This window comes from Gorilla gorilla, chromosome 16 (assembly GCF_029281585.2).
Source record: "Gorilla gorilla gorilla isolate KB3781 chromosome 16, NHGRI_mGorGor1-v2.1_pri, whole genome shotgun sequence".
Classification (NCBI taxonomy): Eukaryota; Metazoa; Chordata; class Mammalia; order Primates; family Hominidae; genus Gorilla; species Gorilla gorilla.
The window spans coordinates 23,815,245-23,831,662 of NC_073240.2; the positions used below are offsets into that span (position 1 = coordinate 23,815,245).

At 45.6% G+C, this 16,418-nt stretch overlaps 1 protein-coding gene across 2 annotated transcripts in view; it reads left to right on the top strand.

The window, feature by feature from the left end:
- NIPA1 (NIPA magnesium transporter 1) overlaps positions 1-16,418 on the top strand; it is a 44,593-nt gene that overhangs the window by 20,659 nt on the left and 7,516 nt on the right. For both annotated transcript variants that reach the window (XM_055363292.2, XM_031007411.3), the window contains exons 2-4: positions 4,069-4,116; positions 5,483-5,573; positions 13,639-13,799. In XM_055363292.2, coding sequence (XP_055219267.1) covers position 4,116; positions 5,483-5,573; positions 13,639-13,799 — 253 coding nt within the window. In that variant the 5' untranslated portion in view covers positions 4,069-4,115. The remainder of the gene's footprint in view (positions 1-4,068; positions 4,117-5,482; positions 5,574-13,638; positions 13,800-16,418) is intronic.

A 16,418-nucleotide genomic window follows, 5' to 3' on the forward strand; every position in this document is an offset into this window, starting at 1 on the left:
AAGAAACCCAGTTGTTTTAGATATCCTGACAGATATCTGTATGACGGGCCAAGGGCTAATATGGAATGCAGGCTCCTAGGAGCTCCTGGCTAAAGAAGGAGGAGGGAAAATGGAGCAGCCAGCTCAGTGAGGAAGCTGGGCACACAGCCATGCACTTCCTTCAGGGCAGAACAGGGGACACTCCTGGATCGAGGCTCTCAGGGACCATGTGCAGGAGCTTCACTTTTGTTTATGGGTAGGGGTACGGGACAGGTACCTGGATGGAGAAAAACCTGACTTGCTTAATGTCTGTGGATGCAGAAAAATTTTGCCTAATACTGGTTTAAAAGGTGAGGGTGACCTATACACCTTTTGATTTGTGCAAATCCAGGCTCTTGATGGAGAGTACAAGTTGCAGGGCCTGAAATGCTTGGAACTGAACTGGACCCTTTTGGAAAAGAACAAAAACCATTTTGTTCACTTTGCCATTCCTGTGTACCTGGTATTCCAGGTTCCTCCTCATTTTGTGACTTGACATTTTATAAACTGCCAAAAACATATACTATGTGATGATCAATGTTGGGATAACCATAGCAGTGAAAGGGGGGCGCCTATGGGCCTCATTGCACTGGTCACTATCATCCTTGACCAGCTTTCACTGTAGGAGGGTCACACAGTCCAGCTGCTGTAGCAGGAATCCCATGACTTCACAAAACGTCCTGACCAAACCATGTTCATTACAATAAAAGGACAGCTGGATGTGGTGGCCCACGCCTGTAATCCCAGCTACTTGGGAGGCTGAGGCAGGAGAATCACTTGAACCTGGGAGATGGAGGTTGCAGTGAACTGAGAGACCATGCCACTACACCCCAGCCTGGGCAACAGAGTGAGACCCTGTCTCAAAAAGAAAAAAAAATCTAAAAACCCAATAAAAACAAAATCAAAAGTTGGTTCTTTGAAAAGAACAATGAAATTGACAAACCTTTAGCTAGACTGACCAAGCAAAAAAGAAGAATCAAATTACTAACATCAGGAATGAAAAAGGAGATATTTTCTGTATGCCCTTAGGATAATTTCCACAGAGTTTAAATTCACTTGTGTGTGTGTGTGTGTGTGTATGTGTGTGTATGTGTGTGATGGAGTCTCTCTCTGTTGCCCAGGCTGGAGTGCAGTGGCACAATCTCGGCTTACTGCAAGCTCTGCCTCCCAGGTTCATGCCATTTTCCTGCCTCAGCCTCCCAAGTAGCTGGGACTACAGGCGCCCACCACCATGCCCAGCTAATTTTTTTTTGTATTTTTTTTAGTAGAGACGGGGTTTCACTGTGTTAGCCAGGATGGTCCGGTCTCCTGACCTTGTGATCCACCAACTTCGGCCTCGCAAAGTGCTGGGATTACAGGCATGAGCCACTGCACCCGGCCCACTTTTTTAAGTACTTTATTTATTAGTTATGGTGGTTTTGTTGGGAAACTGGTCCACAGACTTTTCACACTAGTATTCTGGACCTGATGACCTTTCACTCAAGTATTCGGCATGCATTTTGGGATAGCCACTTTGATTAGCACATTTAGAAATCTAACATTGATTCTGTATTAATAGCTGACTCTCCTACAGTGCCCACCATGGGACATTCTTAAGCTTCGCTAAACTTTCTGCTTCATAGGACACCCTGGGTCCTGTTTGTATTAGATACACTGAGAGGGACACCAGACAGGAGGCCCAGTGGTGCCAGGCTGTCTTCTCCAGTGGAGCCTGGCAGCAGAGGTAGGGCGTGGCTCAGGGCTGGGAGACAGCCACAGCAGGCAGGTGGCACAACTGATGCTGGGGACTTTGACCACTTGGCTAAGCCAGTGTCCTTCAGGCTTATCTATAAAGATAACTTTTTCTGTTCGTAATTAATAAGAAAAACCCATGGAAGTGACTCAGTAAATTTTCATTCGCTTGTTTTAGTATCCGTTAATGATTCTTGCCTAAATCAGTTTTTACTGTGATGTGATCAAATAGCAATATTCTTTTTTTTTTTTTGAGACAGGGTCTCACTCTATCACCCAGGCTGGAATGAAGTGGCATGATCATGGCTAACTGCAGCCTCATCCTCCTGGGCTCAAGCGATTCTTCTGCCTCAGCCTCCTGAATAGCTGGGACCACAGGCATGCACCACCACACCCAGCTAATTTTTAAATTTTTTGTAGAGATAGAGTCTTGCTATGTTGCCCAGGCTGACCTTGAACTCCTAGGCTCAAGTGATCATCCTGCCTCAGCCTTCCAAAATGCTGGCATTACAGGGGTGAGCCGCCGGGCCCAGCCCCCATTTCATTTTGTAAGTACTTTTTGTAATACTTGTAGCTCTGCTGCTCCATTAAGCAGGCTAGCAGGCTATGTGTCTTATACCAAATTGTGGTTTTACTACTGAGAATAAAAACAATTAGAATTAGTTACTGTGGCTGGGCACGGTGATTCACTCCTGTAATCACAGCACTTTGGGAGGCTGAGGTGGGTGGATCACTTGAAGCCAGGAATTGAAGACCAGCCTGGCCAATATAGCAAAACCCCCCTCTACCAAAAATACAAAAATTAGCTGCACGTGGTGGTGCACGCCTGTAATCCCAGCTACTTGGGAGGCTGAAGCATGAGAATCGCTTGAACCCAGGAGGCAGAGGTTGTAGTGAGCCGAGATCGTGCCACTGCACTCCAGCCTCAGCGACAGAGTGATACTCCATCTCAAAAAAAGGAAAAGGAAGAAAGAATTCATTACTGTAATCTGCGGTTAACAACAAAAAATCTCCTCAAAAAATGCTTAGCAGGCCAGGTGTGCTGCACACCTGTAATCCAGCAGTTTGGGAGTCTGAGGCAGGTGGATCACCTGAGGTCAGGAGTTCGAGACCAGCCTGACCAATTTGGTGAAACCCCGTCTCTACTAAAAATTCAAAAATTAGCCAGGCGTGGTGGCATGCTCCTGTAGTCTCAGCTACTCGGGAGGCTGAGACAGGAGAATTGTTTGAACCCGGAAAGTGGAGGTTTCAGTGAGTCAACATCGCACCAGTGCATTCCAGCCTGGGTGACAGAGTGAGACTCTGTCTGAAAAAAAAAAAAAAGGCCAGGCGCGGTGGCTCACACCTGTAATCCCAGCATTTTGGGAGGCCGAGGTGGGCGGATCACCTGAGATCGGGAGTTCGAGACCAGCCTGACCAACGTGGAGAAACCTCGTCTCTACTAAAAAAAAATACAAAATTAGCTGGGCATGGTGGCACATGCCTGTAATCCCAGCTACTAGGGAGGGTGAGGCAGGAGAATCACTTGAACCTGGGAGGAGGCGGAGGTTGTGGTGAGCCGACATCGTGCCATTGCACTCCAGCCTGGGCAACAAGAGTGAAACTCTGCCTCAGAAAAAAAAGTGCTTAGGAGCGTTTTGCCATATCTGAAGGACAAACCTGTCTCAAAGTTTGGAAGACCTCTCACCATACACACCTGTCAAGAGGCAGGGGGAGGGAGGAAGGTGCTGGGGCTCCGCCTGCCCTGCGTGGGATGGGTGGGGTAACCTGAGAGGATGCCAGCAAGTCTCAGGTCAAATGTCAGAGCATCAGGTGAGTGTAAGGATGTGGTGCCCGCATGGCTGAAAGAAGAGTCGTATCAGAAGAGTTATATTAATAATGAAAATTGAGTGACTTGTTTAAGCAGGAAGTCAAACCCTATGATAATAAAATTCTTATATAAATGGACTACAGTAAATGCATGAGAGAGTTGGAATTTAAAGACTCAAACCCTTTTGAGATAAAAATAAAACTCCATCAAAGGAATATCTGTCTTTGTGGTAGCTTGTTGGGTGAAAGAAAACTGATGTAAAAGATTTCATTTCCTTATTTGGGTCAGCCTGTGTTGGTTGCAAAAAATATCTTGATTTTGCCACTTTTGGTGGTCTCTGATGCTGCCATTTATAGATGAAAGATTCTCTTTAGGGTGAATAAACAGTATGACATTCATTCTTTTCAATTTTAGTTTTCATGTCAGAAGTTTCTCGCTTGTAAACCTCTTCCTGATATACGTAGCTGGTAAACCCACTTTCCTGACATTTTTTATCTCATTTTTTATAGGTACTTCCTATTTAACAGACATTGTGTGGTGGGCTGGCACAATCGCAAGTAAGTAGCCTGTGTGGCGAAGTCTGGTCTTTTCCTTTCTTAGAATCCATCACTGGTCTGGGCAGGGCTGGAGCGGCTGGGCTAGGGTGGCTCTGTTCTTTGGAAGAGGGTGTCGCGTGGCCTCTCCCCAGGCCCTAAGCGTGCCTTTCAGTTCGGATGTCCCTGCCTCCCCAGGGCACTCTCCCTGCTCCCCTTCCTCCCAGGATGAGAGTGCAGAAGGACAAGTTAGGAGCTGGTGGAGTCCCCTGCTGCCCACGATTAGCCGTGAATTCAGTCCAGGCCGATCTGTCCTGGGCCCGAAGAAATTAAAACAGCTCCTGCTTACTCATGTAGTCAGGCTGTTGGCATTTGGTGAAATTCCATGTTAGGCTGCCTTGTTTTTCTCAGCACAGTTGGTTTAACAGAGAGTTTCATGAGTCAAAGATCAGGTCATGTGCTATAATGTAAAGATAAATAATATTATTAGAGTTCAGAACTCTAAATGTATTATAAAGGACAATTGTCTTTGAAATTCAGAAATATTATGTTTGGCCAGGCATGGTGGCTCACGCCTGTAATCCCAGCACTTTGGGAGGCTGAGACAGGTGGATTGTTTGAGCCCAGGAGTTCAAGACCAGCCTGGGAAACATGGCAAAACCCTGTCTGTACAAAAACAAAAATTACCTGGGCATGGTGGGATGCACCTGTTTTCAAAGCTATTTGGAGGCTGAGGTGGGAGGATTGCTTGAGCCTGGGAGGTGGAGGCTGCAGTGAGCCAAGATCATGCCAGTGCACTCCAGCCTGGGTGACAGAGCGAGACTCTGTCTCAAAAGAAAAAAAAAGAAACATCATGTACTTTGTTTGTCACATTTGTCTCTTAATACGACATTACGTGGCAATACCAATTCTGTTCCTTGAAGAGCTCCTCTTTAAGCTCCATCTGGGTGATGTCCCTGCTGCAGTCTTGTGCGGCAGTACTGCATCCTCTTGCTATGCCAGTGGCCTGTCACCGTGGCCAGCTGCCTATGCCAGAGTAGGTCCCAGGCCACTAGAGGGTGCACAGGAAGTTCTGCCTGATTTGTGTGAAAAAAGGATGTGTTAAGAGAGCGGAGATATGCCCAGTGCTGCGCCCATTTCAGTCACTGCTGGTTAGGTTCGGCATTTCCACGGAGGGCTGAACCTACTCACCCGACTGATGGGACCAGTGAAGGTGTGGTTCCTGACCCCTGACCCCTTAAATGTGCAGATGACACCCCAGATGTGATTCTTCACAAGTAATGCGAATGAAGTAGCCCTTTCAGGGCAGAGCCTAGCGTAATTCAACTGTGATCAGTGCTGGAAGAGAGCTCTGTAATTGCAAGTAGTATCCTTGTGATTTTCTTGACAGTGGCTGTTGGCCAGATTGGAAACTTCCTGGCTTACACGGCGGTCCCCACGGTCCTGGTAACTCCCCTGGGCGCCCTTGGAGTACCGTTCGGGTGAGAGCCAAGATTGTGTTTGGTATTTAATGTGTAGTGTAGATATAACAACTTTTCATTTTAAATGTTTCTGTTAAAGTAATAAGAGCAAAGTTGTAATAGAAGATAGATCTTCAGGCCGGGCACGGTGGCTCACGCCTGTAATCCCAGCACTTTGGGAGGCCAAGGAGGGTGAATTATTTGAGGTCAGGAGTTCAAGACCAGCCTGGCCAACATGGTGAAACCCTGTCTCTACTAACAATATGAAAAATTAGCCGGGCATGGTGGCGACCACCTGTAGTCCTAGCTACTCGGGAGGGTGAGACACAAGAATTGCTTGAACCTGCGGGGCGGAGGTTGCAGTGAGTTGAGATGGCACCACAGCACTCCAGCCAGGGAGACAGAGCGAGACTCTGCCTTAAAAAAAAAAAGGAGGTAGATCTTCAGTATTCTACTCTATATCGTTTAATTTTATCCCTTCAAATGTAGTTCTGGGTAGTATTAACCCTTTTCTTAGATAGTTAGTATATTTGAAACTCTAACTCATTTTTCCTGCCTATCAGTGAATCTGATGCTCTCATTCTCCTGGTCGTTGTCCTGGAGTACATCTTAGAGACTAGAGAGTCTTCTGACACCTTGGCAAGTTATTCTGAGAACTCATTAAGCAAAATGACTGAGTTGGTGTTTTATTGGGGTGCTTAGCATTCCTTGCTGGATGCCGGACAGTCCCCACCTCAGCCCAGGAAATTACAGAGGTTGGGATGAATAATACATGGCATCGATGGATGTGAAATAGGATGTATGACTGACGCAGTCAACAGCACGTGGATTTTCTTAGGAGAAGGTCCCGGGTTTGGTTCTGAGTGAGACGAGTGAGGGGGACCTTTGGATTTTTATTGTAGTTAGGTGGTGGGGTGGGCTGGGGGGCAGTTTGCATGCTTAGGCCGGGCTGGCATGGAGTGAAGCTTTTGCCCATGCCAAGGGACTGAGGACTCTGGGAACTGAGGACTCCAGGGACCCAGTGTGTGCGCAGGCTTCTTTTTAAATTTTAATTTCATTTTTTATTATTAATTTTTTTAATTTTATTTCTCCATTTTAAATCATCTTTTTAATTGATACACATGAATAGGCTTCCTATCAGGTTGCCCAGTTGTGGGGCAAAGGGGAAAGGGGGGCAATGGGAACTTGAGGGCTGCAAGCCATCAAACATTGCAGCTGGACTCTCTATTTACTTACTGCGAAAATGATTTATGAGATACTTATTAAATAACATATCCTCGTGTGAACCTATTTATATTCTGATTTGTCTTTGAAGAAATCATTAGAAATAAAAATAGGGTAGAAGAGAAATAAAATCCAAGTTTCTAACTCATGGATACATTGGTTTTCTGCTGTATTCCAGACAGATGCCCAAATCCTTGCAGAGAAGTGTGTCCATGATGGATGTATTGAAGTTTACACCTTAGAGTCACGTAGGCATTAAGGTTCTGTGACCTAAATACCGTGTTTTTCACATGCGACGCCTTGAGAATGTGTGTGTGGCACATTTTTCTCGTGAACACATACACTGCTATCGTGTGGCTTGACGTCCCTTTGTGTTTCGGATGGCTCTGAGGCGCTGGGAGGACAAGAGTGTTCTCACTTTGGGAAACACTCTTCCAGCTTCTGTGACCCGTCCCTCTGAAAGATAATCAGGCAGATAAACAACCGGACCTGGTGATCTTGGCACATGGCACATTGAATGCACATATACTAAAATGTTTTGCTCAGTTAATTTCCTTAGAACTGTTCTCATGCACTTTGATGATTAAGTCACTTCACCAGAAATGTTCACTGCTCCACATCTGCAGGTGTTATTCACTGTAGGAACCATGTCAGATGGTGTTCTGGATAAAAAGCCTGTCTTCAACTTGGAATCCCAGTAAGACCTTTTCTTTTAAACAGAATAAAACTAAAATTAATTTGGAAAAGAACAATCAAAGATGATTATCAAAGTGTGCATATATGTATGTATATATGAGTTTTTTTGTTTTTTTTTGTTTTTGAGACGGAGTCTCGCTCTGTCGCCCAGGCTGGAGTGCAGTGGCACGATCTCGGCTCACTGCAAGCTCTACCTGCTGGGTTCATGCCCGGCTAATTTTTTTTGTATTTTTAGTAGAGACGGGGTTTGACCGTGTTGGCCGGGATGGTCTTGATCTCCTGACCTCGTGATCCGCCCGCCGTCCTCCCAGAGTGCTGGGAATACAGGCCTGAGCCACCACGCCTGGCCAATATGTATGTATATATGTATATTTTAAAAGCAGTTCTGTTCTTGATAATGGGATGGGGTTGCTGGAATTACATAGAAACAGAAATGAAAAGAATGTGGCACTGGAAAAATAAATCTGTGTAGCAGTGAATAGAATAGAGAGCCCCCAAATAGGTTCACTTCTTTCTGTAATAGTGTAATGTATGATAAAGTAATCATCTGAACATGCTGTGTTTAGAAAGAGGTTTAAAAAACTTTTGGGAAATATTTTCAAATTACAGAAAGGAAACAGGATTAAGTATAACCAAAGCAATGTCCATCTCCCCTTACCCAGACACACCTGCTGCTAACATCTTACCCACTTGCCTCATCATACACTTTCTCTGTATCTGGGTATCTCAGTCTCAGCACTGTTGATGCTTGAAGCCAGATAACTCTTTGTTGAGGGAGCCATTCTGTGCATTGTGAGGTGTTTAGCAGCATCCTGGCCTTCACCTCCCAGATGCCAGTAGCACTCAACCTCCCCAAAATGTCTCCAGACATTGGCAGATGTCCCCTGCGGGGCAAACCACCCCTGGTCAAGAAGCACTGTTCTGTATGAATATGATGTGATTTTTTTTCCTGTTTTTAAAAAAAAATCCATTTTAGCATAAGTTATGATTCTTTACCCCCGAACACATCAATTAGTATTTTCTAAGAGTAGAGATATTCAGATTCTCTCCAAATAACCACAGTACAGTGATCAATTTCGATAAATTTAACCTTGTTATGATACATGTATCAAATCAACCTCCATATTCCAATTCTGACAATTGACCTGTTATGCCATTATTTTATGTCATTATCTTTTATACCATTATTTTTCTTCTAGTACAAGATCTAGGCCAGGTGCAGTGTGATTCATGCTTGTAATCCCAGCACTTTGGGAGGCCAAGGCAGGTGGATCATTTGAACCCAGGGAGACCAGCCTGGCCAGCATGGCAAAACCCTGTCTCTACTAAAAATACAAAAATTATCCAGGTGTGGTGGCACACACCTGTAATCCCAGCTACTTGGGTGGCTGAGAGCCAGAGATTGCAGTGAATTGACATCGAACCACTGCTCCAGCCTGGGTGACAGAGCAAAACTCTGTCCCTCCCCCGCCCCCCAAAAAAACAAAGAAAAGATAAAGCTCATTAAAAAACAACTATGAACTAATTCTCTTGTGAATATAGATGGAGAAATTTTGAACAAAATACTAACCAGTTGGATCCAGCAATATATAAAAAGGATTATACAAGTGGGATTTATCCCAGGAATGCAAAGTAGATTTAGCATTGAAAATAAATTAGTGTAATATACCACAGCAATAGAATAATCACCATGTGATCATCTCAAAAGACACACAAAAATTATGTGGTACAATTCAATACTCTTTCATGACGAAAACTCTCAATATGCTAGGCATAGAAAATAACTTCCTACACTGACAAAGGGCCTCTGTGAAAGTACCCCAGCTGACATCATACTTAATGGCACAAGGGTTGATGTTTTCCCCTTAAGATCAGGAAGAAAACAAGCTGCCTACTTTCACCTCATTGTACTGGATGTTATAGCCACAGCAATTAGGTAAGCAAACAAATTAAAAGGCATCCATATTGGAAAGGAAAGGAAGAATTTAATTGCCTTTATTGGCAGAAGACCTGATTTTTTTTTTTTTTTTTTTTTTTTTTTGAGACAGAGTCTCACTCTGTCGCCAGGCTAGAGTTCAGTTGTGTGATCTTGGCTCACTGCAACCTCCACCTCCTGGGTTCAAGTGATTCTCCTTCCTCAGCCTCCCGAGTAGCTGGGACTACAGGCGCGCACCACCATGCCCAGCTAATTTTTGTATTTTTAGTAGAGACGGGGTTTCACCATGTTAGCCAGGATGGTCTTGATCTCCTGACCTTGTGGTTTGCCTGCCTCGGCCTCCGAAAGTGCTGGGATTACAGGTGTGAGCCACGGCACCCAGCCTTTTTTTTTTTTTTTTTTTTTTTCCAGATGGAGTCTCACTCTGTCACCCAGGCTGGAGTGCAGTGGTGTGCTGTTGGCTCACTGCAACCTCGGCCTCCTGGGTTCAAGTGATTCTCCTGCCTCAGCCTCCCGAGGAGCTTGGATTACAGGTGCCCACCACCACGCCCAGCTAATTTTTGTATTTTTAGTAGAGATGGGGTTTTGCCATGTTGGCTAGGCTAGTCTTGAACTCCTGACTTTAGGTGATCCACCCACTTTGGCCTCCCAAAGTGCTGGGATTACAGGCATGAGCCACCACACCCAGCAGAGGACCTGATCTTATATAGAGAGTCCTAAAGAATCACTAAGAAATTATTAGAACTAATAAGTTTAGCAAGGTCGATGGACACAAGATCAGTATATAAAAATTACATCTGAGGCCGGGTGCAGTGGCTCACTCCTGTAATCCCAGCACTCTGGGAGGCCGAGACGGGAAGATCACCTGAGGTCAGGAGTTCGAGACCAGCCTGGCCAACATGGTGAAACCCCATCTCTACAAAAATACAAAAAAAATCAACCAGGTGTGGTGGCACATGCCTGTAGTCCCAGCTACTCAGGAGGCTGAGGCAGGAGAATCACTTAAACCCAGGAGGTAGAGGTTACAGTGAGCCGAGATTGTGCCACTGCACTCCAGCCCGAGCAACAGAGTGAGACTCTTGTCTCAAAAAAAAAAAAAAAAAAAAAAAAAAAAAAAAAAAAAAAAAAAATTACATCTACCAGGCGCGGTGGCTCAGGCCTGTAATCCCAGCACTTTGGGAGGCTGAGGTGGGTGGATCACCTGAGGTAAGGAGTTCGAGATCAGCCTGACCAACGTGGTGAAACCCCGTCTCTCATAAAAATACAAAATTAGCCAAGCATGGTGGCGCATGCCTGTAATCCCAGCCACTCGGGAGACTGAGGCAGGAGAATCGCTTGAACCCAGTAGGCAGAGGTTGCAGTGAGCCGAGATCGGGCCATTGCACTCCAGCCTGGGCAACAAAAGCAAAACTCTGTCTCAAAAAAAAAAAAAAAATTACGGCCGGGCACAGTGGCTGATGCCTGTAATCCCAGCACTTTGGGAGGCTGAGGCGGGTGGATCACGAGGTCAGGAGATCGAGACCATCCTGGCTAACACGGTGAAACCCCATCTCTACTAAAAGAAATACAAAAAATTAGCCGGGCGTAGTGGCAGGCACCTGTAGTCCCAGCTACTCGGGAGGCTGAGGCAGGAGAATGGCGTGAACCCGGGAGGCGGAGCTTGCAGTGAGCTGAGATCGTGCCACTGCACTTCAGCCTGAGTGACAGAGCGAGACTGTGTCTCAAAGAAAAAAAAAAAATTGCATCTATGTACAGTAGCAGTGAGCAAACCAAAAATGAAATTTAAGAAAGCAACTTCATATACAGTAGCACCAAAATGATGAAATACTTAAGAATAAATTTAACTGGCCAGGCACAGTGGCTTATGCCTTCAATTCCCACACTTTGGGAGGCCCAGGCAGGTGGATCACGAAGGGCACAAACAACAGAAGGAAAATAGATAAATTCGATGTCATCAAAATTAAAAACCTTTCTGCTTAAAAGGATGCCATCAATGAATTGAAAACTCGTGGGAGAAAAAATTTCAAAGTATATGTCTGATAAGGGACTTGTAGTTAGAATACATAAAAACTCTTGCCGGGCGTGGTGGCTCATGCCTGTAATCCCAGCACTTTGGGAGGCCGAGGCGGGTGGATCATGAGATCAGGAGTTCGAGACCAGCCTGGCCAACATGGTGAAACTCCGTCTCTACTAAATACAAAAAATTAGCCTGGTGTGGTGGCACATGCCTGTAATCCCAGCTACTTGGGAGGCTGAGGCAGGAGAATTGTTTGACCTCAGGAGGTGGAGGTTCCATTGAGCCGAGATTGCGCCATTGCACTCCAGCCTGGGCACCAAGAGGGAAACTCTGTCTCAACAAAAGAAAACAAAACAGAAACTCTTACAGTGCATCAGTAAAAAGTCAGATAACCCAATTTAAAAATGGCACTGTCAGCCAGGTGCAGTGGCTCATGCCTATAATCCCAGCACTTTGGGAGGTGAGGCGGGTGAATCACTTGAGGTCAGGAGTTTGAAACCAGCCTGGCCAACATGGTGAAACCCCGTCTTTACTAAAAATACAAAAATCCCCCAGGGCATGGTGGCGGGCATCTGTAATCCCAGCTACTCGGGAGGCTGAGGCAGGAGAATTGCTTGAACCCGGGAGGCAGGGGTTGCAGTGAGTCGAGATTGCGCCACTGCACTCCAGCCTGGGTCACAGAGTGAGACTCTGTCTCAATAAATGAATGAATGAATGAATGAAAATGGCACTGTCCTCTGGTATTCCACAATGGAATAAGAGATGATTTGGCCTCGTGGCTCATACTGTCCACTTTCGTGCATGGCAACCCTTTCCCATCTTGGCATAGTCCACCCGTTGTCCGAGGCCAGTTCCAGGCCCACTTTTTGCCCTGTGAGCCCCCTGCATTTCTGGTTTCTCCTTTTCCAGGCAGCTACTCGGTGGAGCTTCTCTATTTAACATCTAGTTGTGTATTCATGTCTTTTGTTGTTTCTTTCAGTGATGTTGCTTATTTCCCCAATGACACTGTTGGGAGCTTCTTAAGAACAGGCTGTCTAGGGACAAGGATGTGAAGTGGTACAAGGGAAAAGTAGGCCGTTTAGGACCTGTGGGTGTGTCATGACCATGCTTGTATCTCTTGTTAGCTTTGTGGCCTTAGGTTCAATGCTGACCCTTTCTGAGGCTCAAGTTTCCTTATCTTTAAAATAGGTATTAAAGGAAGTAATCCGGTCCATACCTGAGCCTGGTATGCCCTCCTCCCGGACGTTCCTGTTTTCTGATCGTCTTCAGCACAGACATGAGTAAAGTGAGAATGACCAGTCCTGTGACTTACTGAGGGCAAGGTGTTCCAATGCAGATTGTATACTGATAATTACACAGGGAAATAAGAGAAGAAACAAGTTAGAAGCCTGGAGATTATAGATGTTTTTGAAGAATACATTTTTTGCGTTAATAATGTGACCACTTTTTAAAAGTTTTCAGTATTAGAGGAAATAACCACCCCATACTACTTCTACTACTGCAATTACTATTAGCATTTTTATTTTTTCTTTTGTTTGTGCATTTTTCACTTAATTTATTTTGTTTTTATCATGCATTACTTATAATTATTTTGACAGTTTTTGTACCCTACTTTTCCATGTAGCATAGATACTAGTATTTTTGATTGGTTCCTTTTATAAGTAAGGAAGCATTACTTTTATTTTTGGTCAGTCATAAAACTTTTTATACTCTGGTGTATTTTATATGTGCTGACATAGTAATATAGTGGTGTAACTTATGTGTATTATTAACTACGTAGTGGTTATACATGGAATTGGTGTGAAAATCCTGGCCAGGCATGGTGGCTCACACCTATAATTCCAGCACTTTGGGAGGCCAAGGCAAGAGGATCGTTTGAGCCCAGGAGTTTGAGACTTGCCTGGGCAATCTAGTGAGACCCAGTCTCTACACAAAATTTTTTAAAAAATTAGCTGGGTGTGGTGGCATGCACCTGTAGTCCCAGCTACTCCAGTGGCTGAGGTGGGAGGATCACTTGAGCCCAGGAGTTCAAGCTTGTGGTGAGCTGTGATTGCACCACTGCACTCCAGCCTGGGCAACAGAGTGGGAGGTGATCTCTTAGAGGGAAAAAAAGAAGAAAAAGAAAATGGTTTTTCTAGATAAAATATCTGCTGTTAGAAGAAAGGTCAGGTAGTTTGGTTTAAACTTTAATGATTTCTCTTTTTTCAATAAAGGTCCATTTTAGCTTCCTATCTCCTGAAGGAAAAGCTCAACATCTTGGGCAAGTTGGGGTGCCTGCTAAGCTGTGCAGGCTCCGTCGTGCTGATTATCCACTCCCCAAAGTCTGAGAGTGTGACGACTCAGGCTGAGCTGGAGGAGAAGCTGACCAATCCAGGTAATTCCTTTCTAGCAGCACTGCCAAGAAAGTTTGCAGTAGGAGTCCCAACTTTTTTAACCACGTCTTCAAATTGGACGCTTCCTGGCAGGGCAGAGGAACCACGTGTCCACCCTGATCTGTTACTGTAGATCTGTGTTCTCTGGGAACGTGCATCAGTGGGCTGTGCTCGCAGGCTAGCCCTCTGCCCTCACCCTCCCGCCTGATCCTCAGGCCCTGGGGGGAGCCTCCGTGGCCTGGTATTCCTTCGGGTTCTCTTCTGGGGCCTTGTGCATGGGCGCCTTCCCTTCCCACAGTGGCTCCCCTCGGGCCACCCTCCCAAGTCTGACTGCCACCCGCCCCTCCCCACATACCTTTCCTGGTGTACCCTGCCCACTCTATCTCCACCTCAGCACTTCACTCCCTCCAGTGTGAAGCTCTGTGAGAACAAAGACCTGGCATCTCTTAAGTTTAGATTCCTCATATAGCCCTGTTTATATATCTTTTGACATAATTTCTTTTCTTTTCTTTTTTTTTTTTTTTTGGAGACGGAGTCTCGCTCTTTCACCCAGGCTGGAGTGCAGTGGCGCGATCTCAGCTCACTGCGAGCTCCGCCATTCTTCTGCCTCAGCCTCCTGAGTAGCCGGGGACTACAGGTGCCTGCCACCATGCCCGACTAATTTTTTTTGTATTTTTAGTAGAGACGGGATTTCATCATGTTAGCCAGGATGGTCTTGATCTCCTGACCTCGTGATCCGCCCACCTCGCCCTTCCAAAGTGCTAGGATTACAGGCGTGAGCCACCATGCCCGTCCTTTTTTAATTTTGATAAATGCACTAAAAACTACTATCTACATGATTACAACAGACTTAAAGTATAGATTTCACTTTAAGTAGACCACCCTGTGTTGCTTACCAACAAGTTTAGGCAGGTTCCAGCACAAAACTGCCTCCACATCAGTTTGCTGGTTTACATGTCCACACTCGCTGGTTTGCATGTCCATACTCGCTGGTTTGCATGTCCACACTCCCTGGTTTTCATATCCACACTCGCTGGTTTTCTCATCCACATTCACTGGTTTTCTTGTCCACACTCGGTGGTTTGCATGTCCACACTCGCTGGTTTTCTTGTCCACACTCACTGGTTTTCTTGTCCACACTGGCTGGTTTGCATGTCCATACTCGCTGGTTTTCTTGTCCACCCTCGCTGGTTTGCATGTCCACACTTGCTGGTTTGCATGTCCACACTCTGGTTTGCATGTTCACACCTAGTTTGCATATCCACACTTGCTGGTTTGCATGTCCACACCCTGGTTTGCATGTCCACACTCGCTGCTTTGCATGTCCACACTTGCTGCTTTGCATGTCCGCACTCGCTGCTTTGCATGTTCACACCCTGGTTTGCATGTCCACTCCTAGTTTGCATGTCCACACTCGCTGGTTTTCTTGTCCACACTCGCTGGTCTGCATGTCCACACTCGTTGGTTTTCATGGCCACATTCACTGGTTTGCATGTCCACACTCGCTGGTTTGCATGTCCACACCCTGGTTTGCATGTCCACACTCGCTGGTTTTCACGTCCACACTCGCTGGTTTGCATGTCCACACTCGCTGGTTTTCTTGTCCACATTCGCTGGTTTTCATGTTAACACCTAGTTTGCATGTCCGCACTCGCTGGTTTTCTTGTCCACACTCACTGATTTTCATGTCCACACTCGCTGGTTTTCATGTCCACACTCGCTGCTTTGCATGTTCACACCCTGGTTTGCATGTCCATACCTAGTTTGCATGTCCACACTCACTGGTTTGCATGTCCACACTCGCTGGTTTGCATGTCCATACTCACTGGTTTTCTTGTCCACACTTGCTGGTTTTCTTGTCTACACTCACTGGTTTTCTTGTCCACACTCACTGGTTTGCATGTCCACACTCTGGTTTGCATGTTCACACCCTGGTTTGCATGTCCACACTCTGGTTTGCATGTGTGGCCACACCCTGGTTTGCATGTCCACACTCACTGGTTTGCATGTTAACACCTAGTTTGCATGTCCACACTCACTGGTTTTCTTGTCCACACTCGCTGGTTTTCTTGTCCACACTCGCTGGTTTGCATGTCCACACCCTGGTTTGCATGTCCACACTTGCTGGTTTGCATAGCCAGCAGTTCCCAGCCCTCTCAGGTCCATTTGTGATGTTGGAATGGATTTCATGGAAAACACAACCTCCTTATACACACAAGTTCAAACCATCAATTTAATGCCCTAACTGTAATATAAAGGAGAAATACCAGGACAATACTTTAAAACAAAACATCCCTTTCAATATGTAAATGCTCAGGTCCCACTATAAGAGAAGACCTATTGAAGCTGGCCGACCCCACACCTTGTGAGCAGTGGTTGAGAATCTGGTAGCTGCAGATATAGACTGACGTGGGGGTGTAATGTTATTGACTTGGACACTTGAGGTCTTGCCATCAACAAAATGATCCTCAGATGGAGCATAACTCTTAATCAAGTTTTGATCAAAGAACAGTCCTCCCTCAATTTACATGGAAGTGACATGTCTGAAAAATTCAGCGTATATTAAATCCATGCAAAAATTACTTTGTTTCATACATAAAATAGTTTCTAGGCTCTGATTA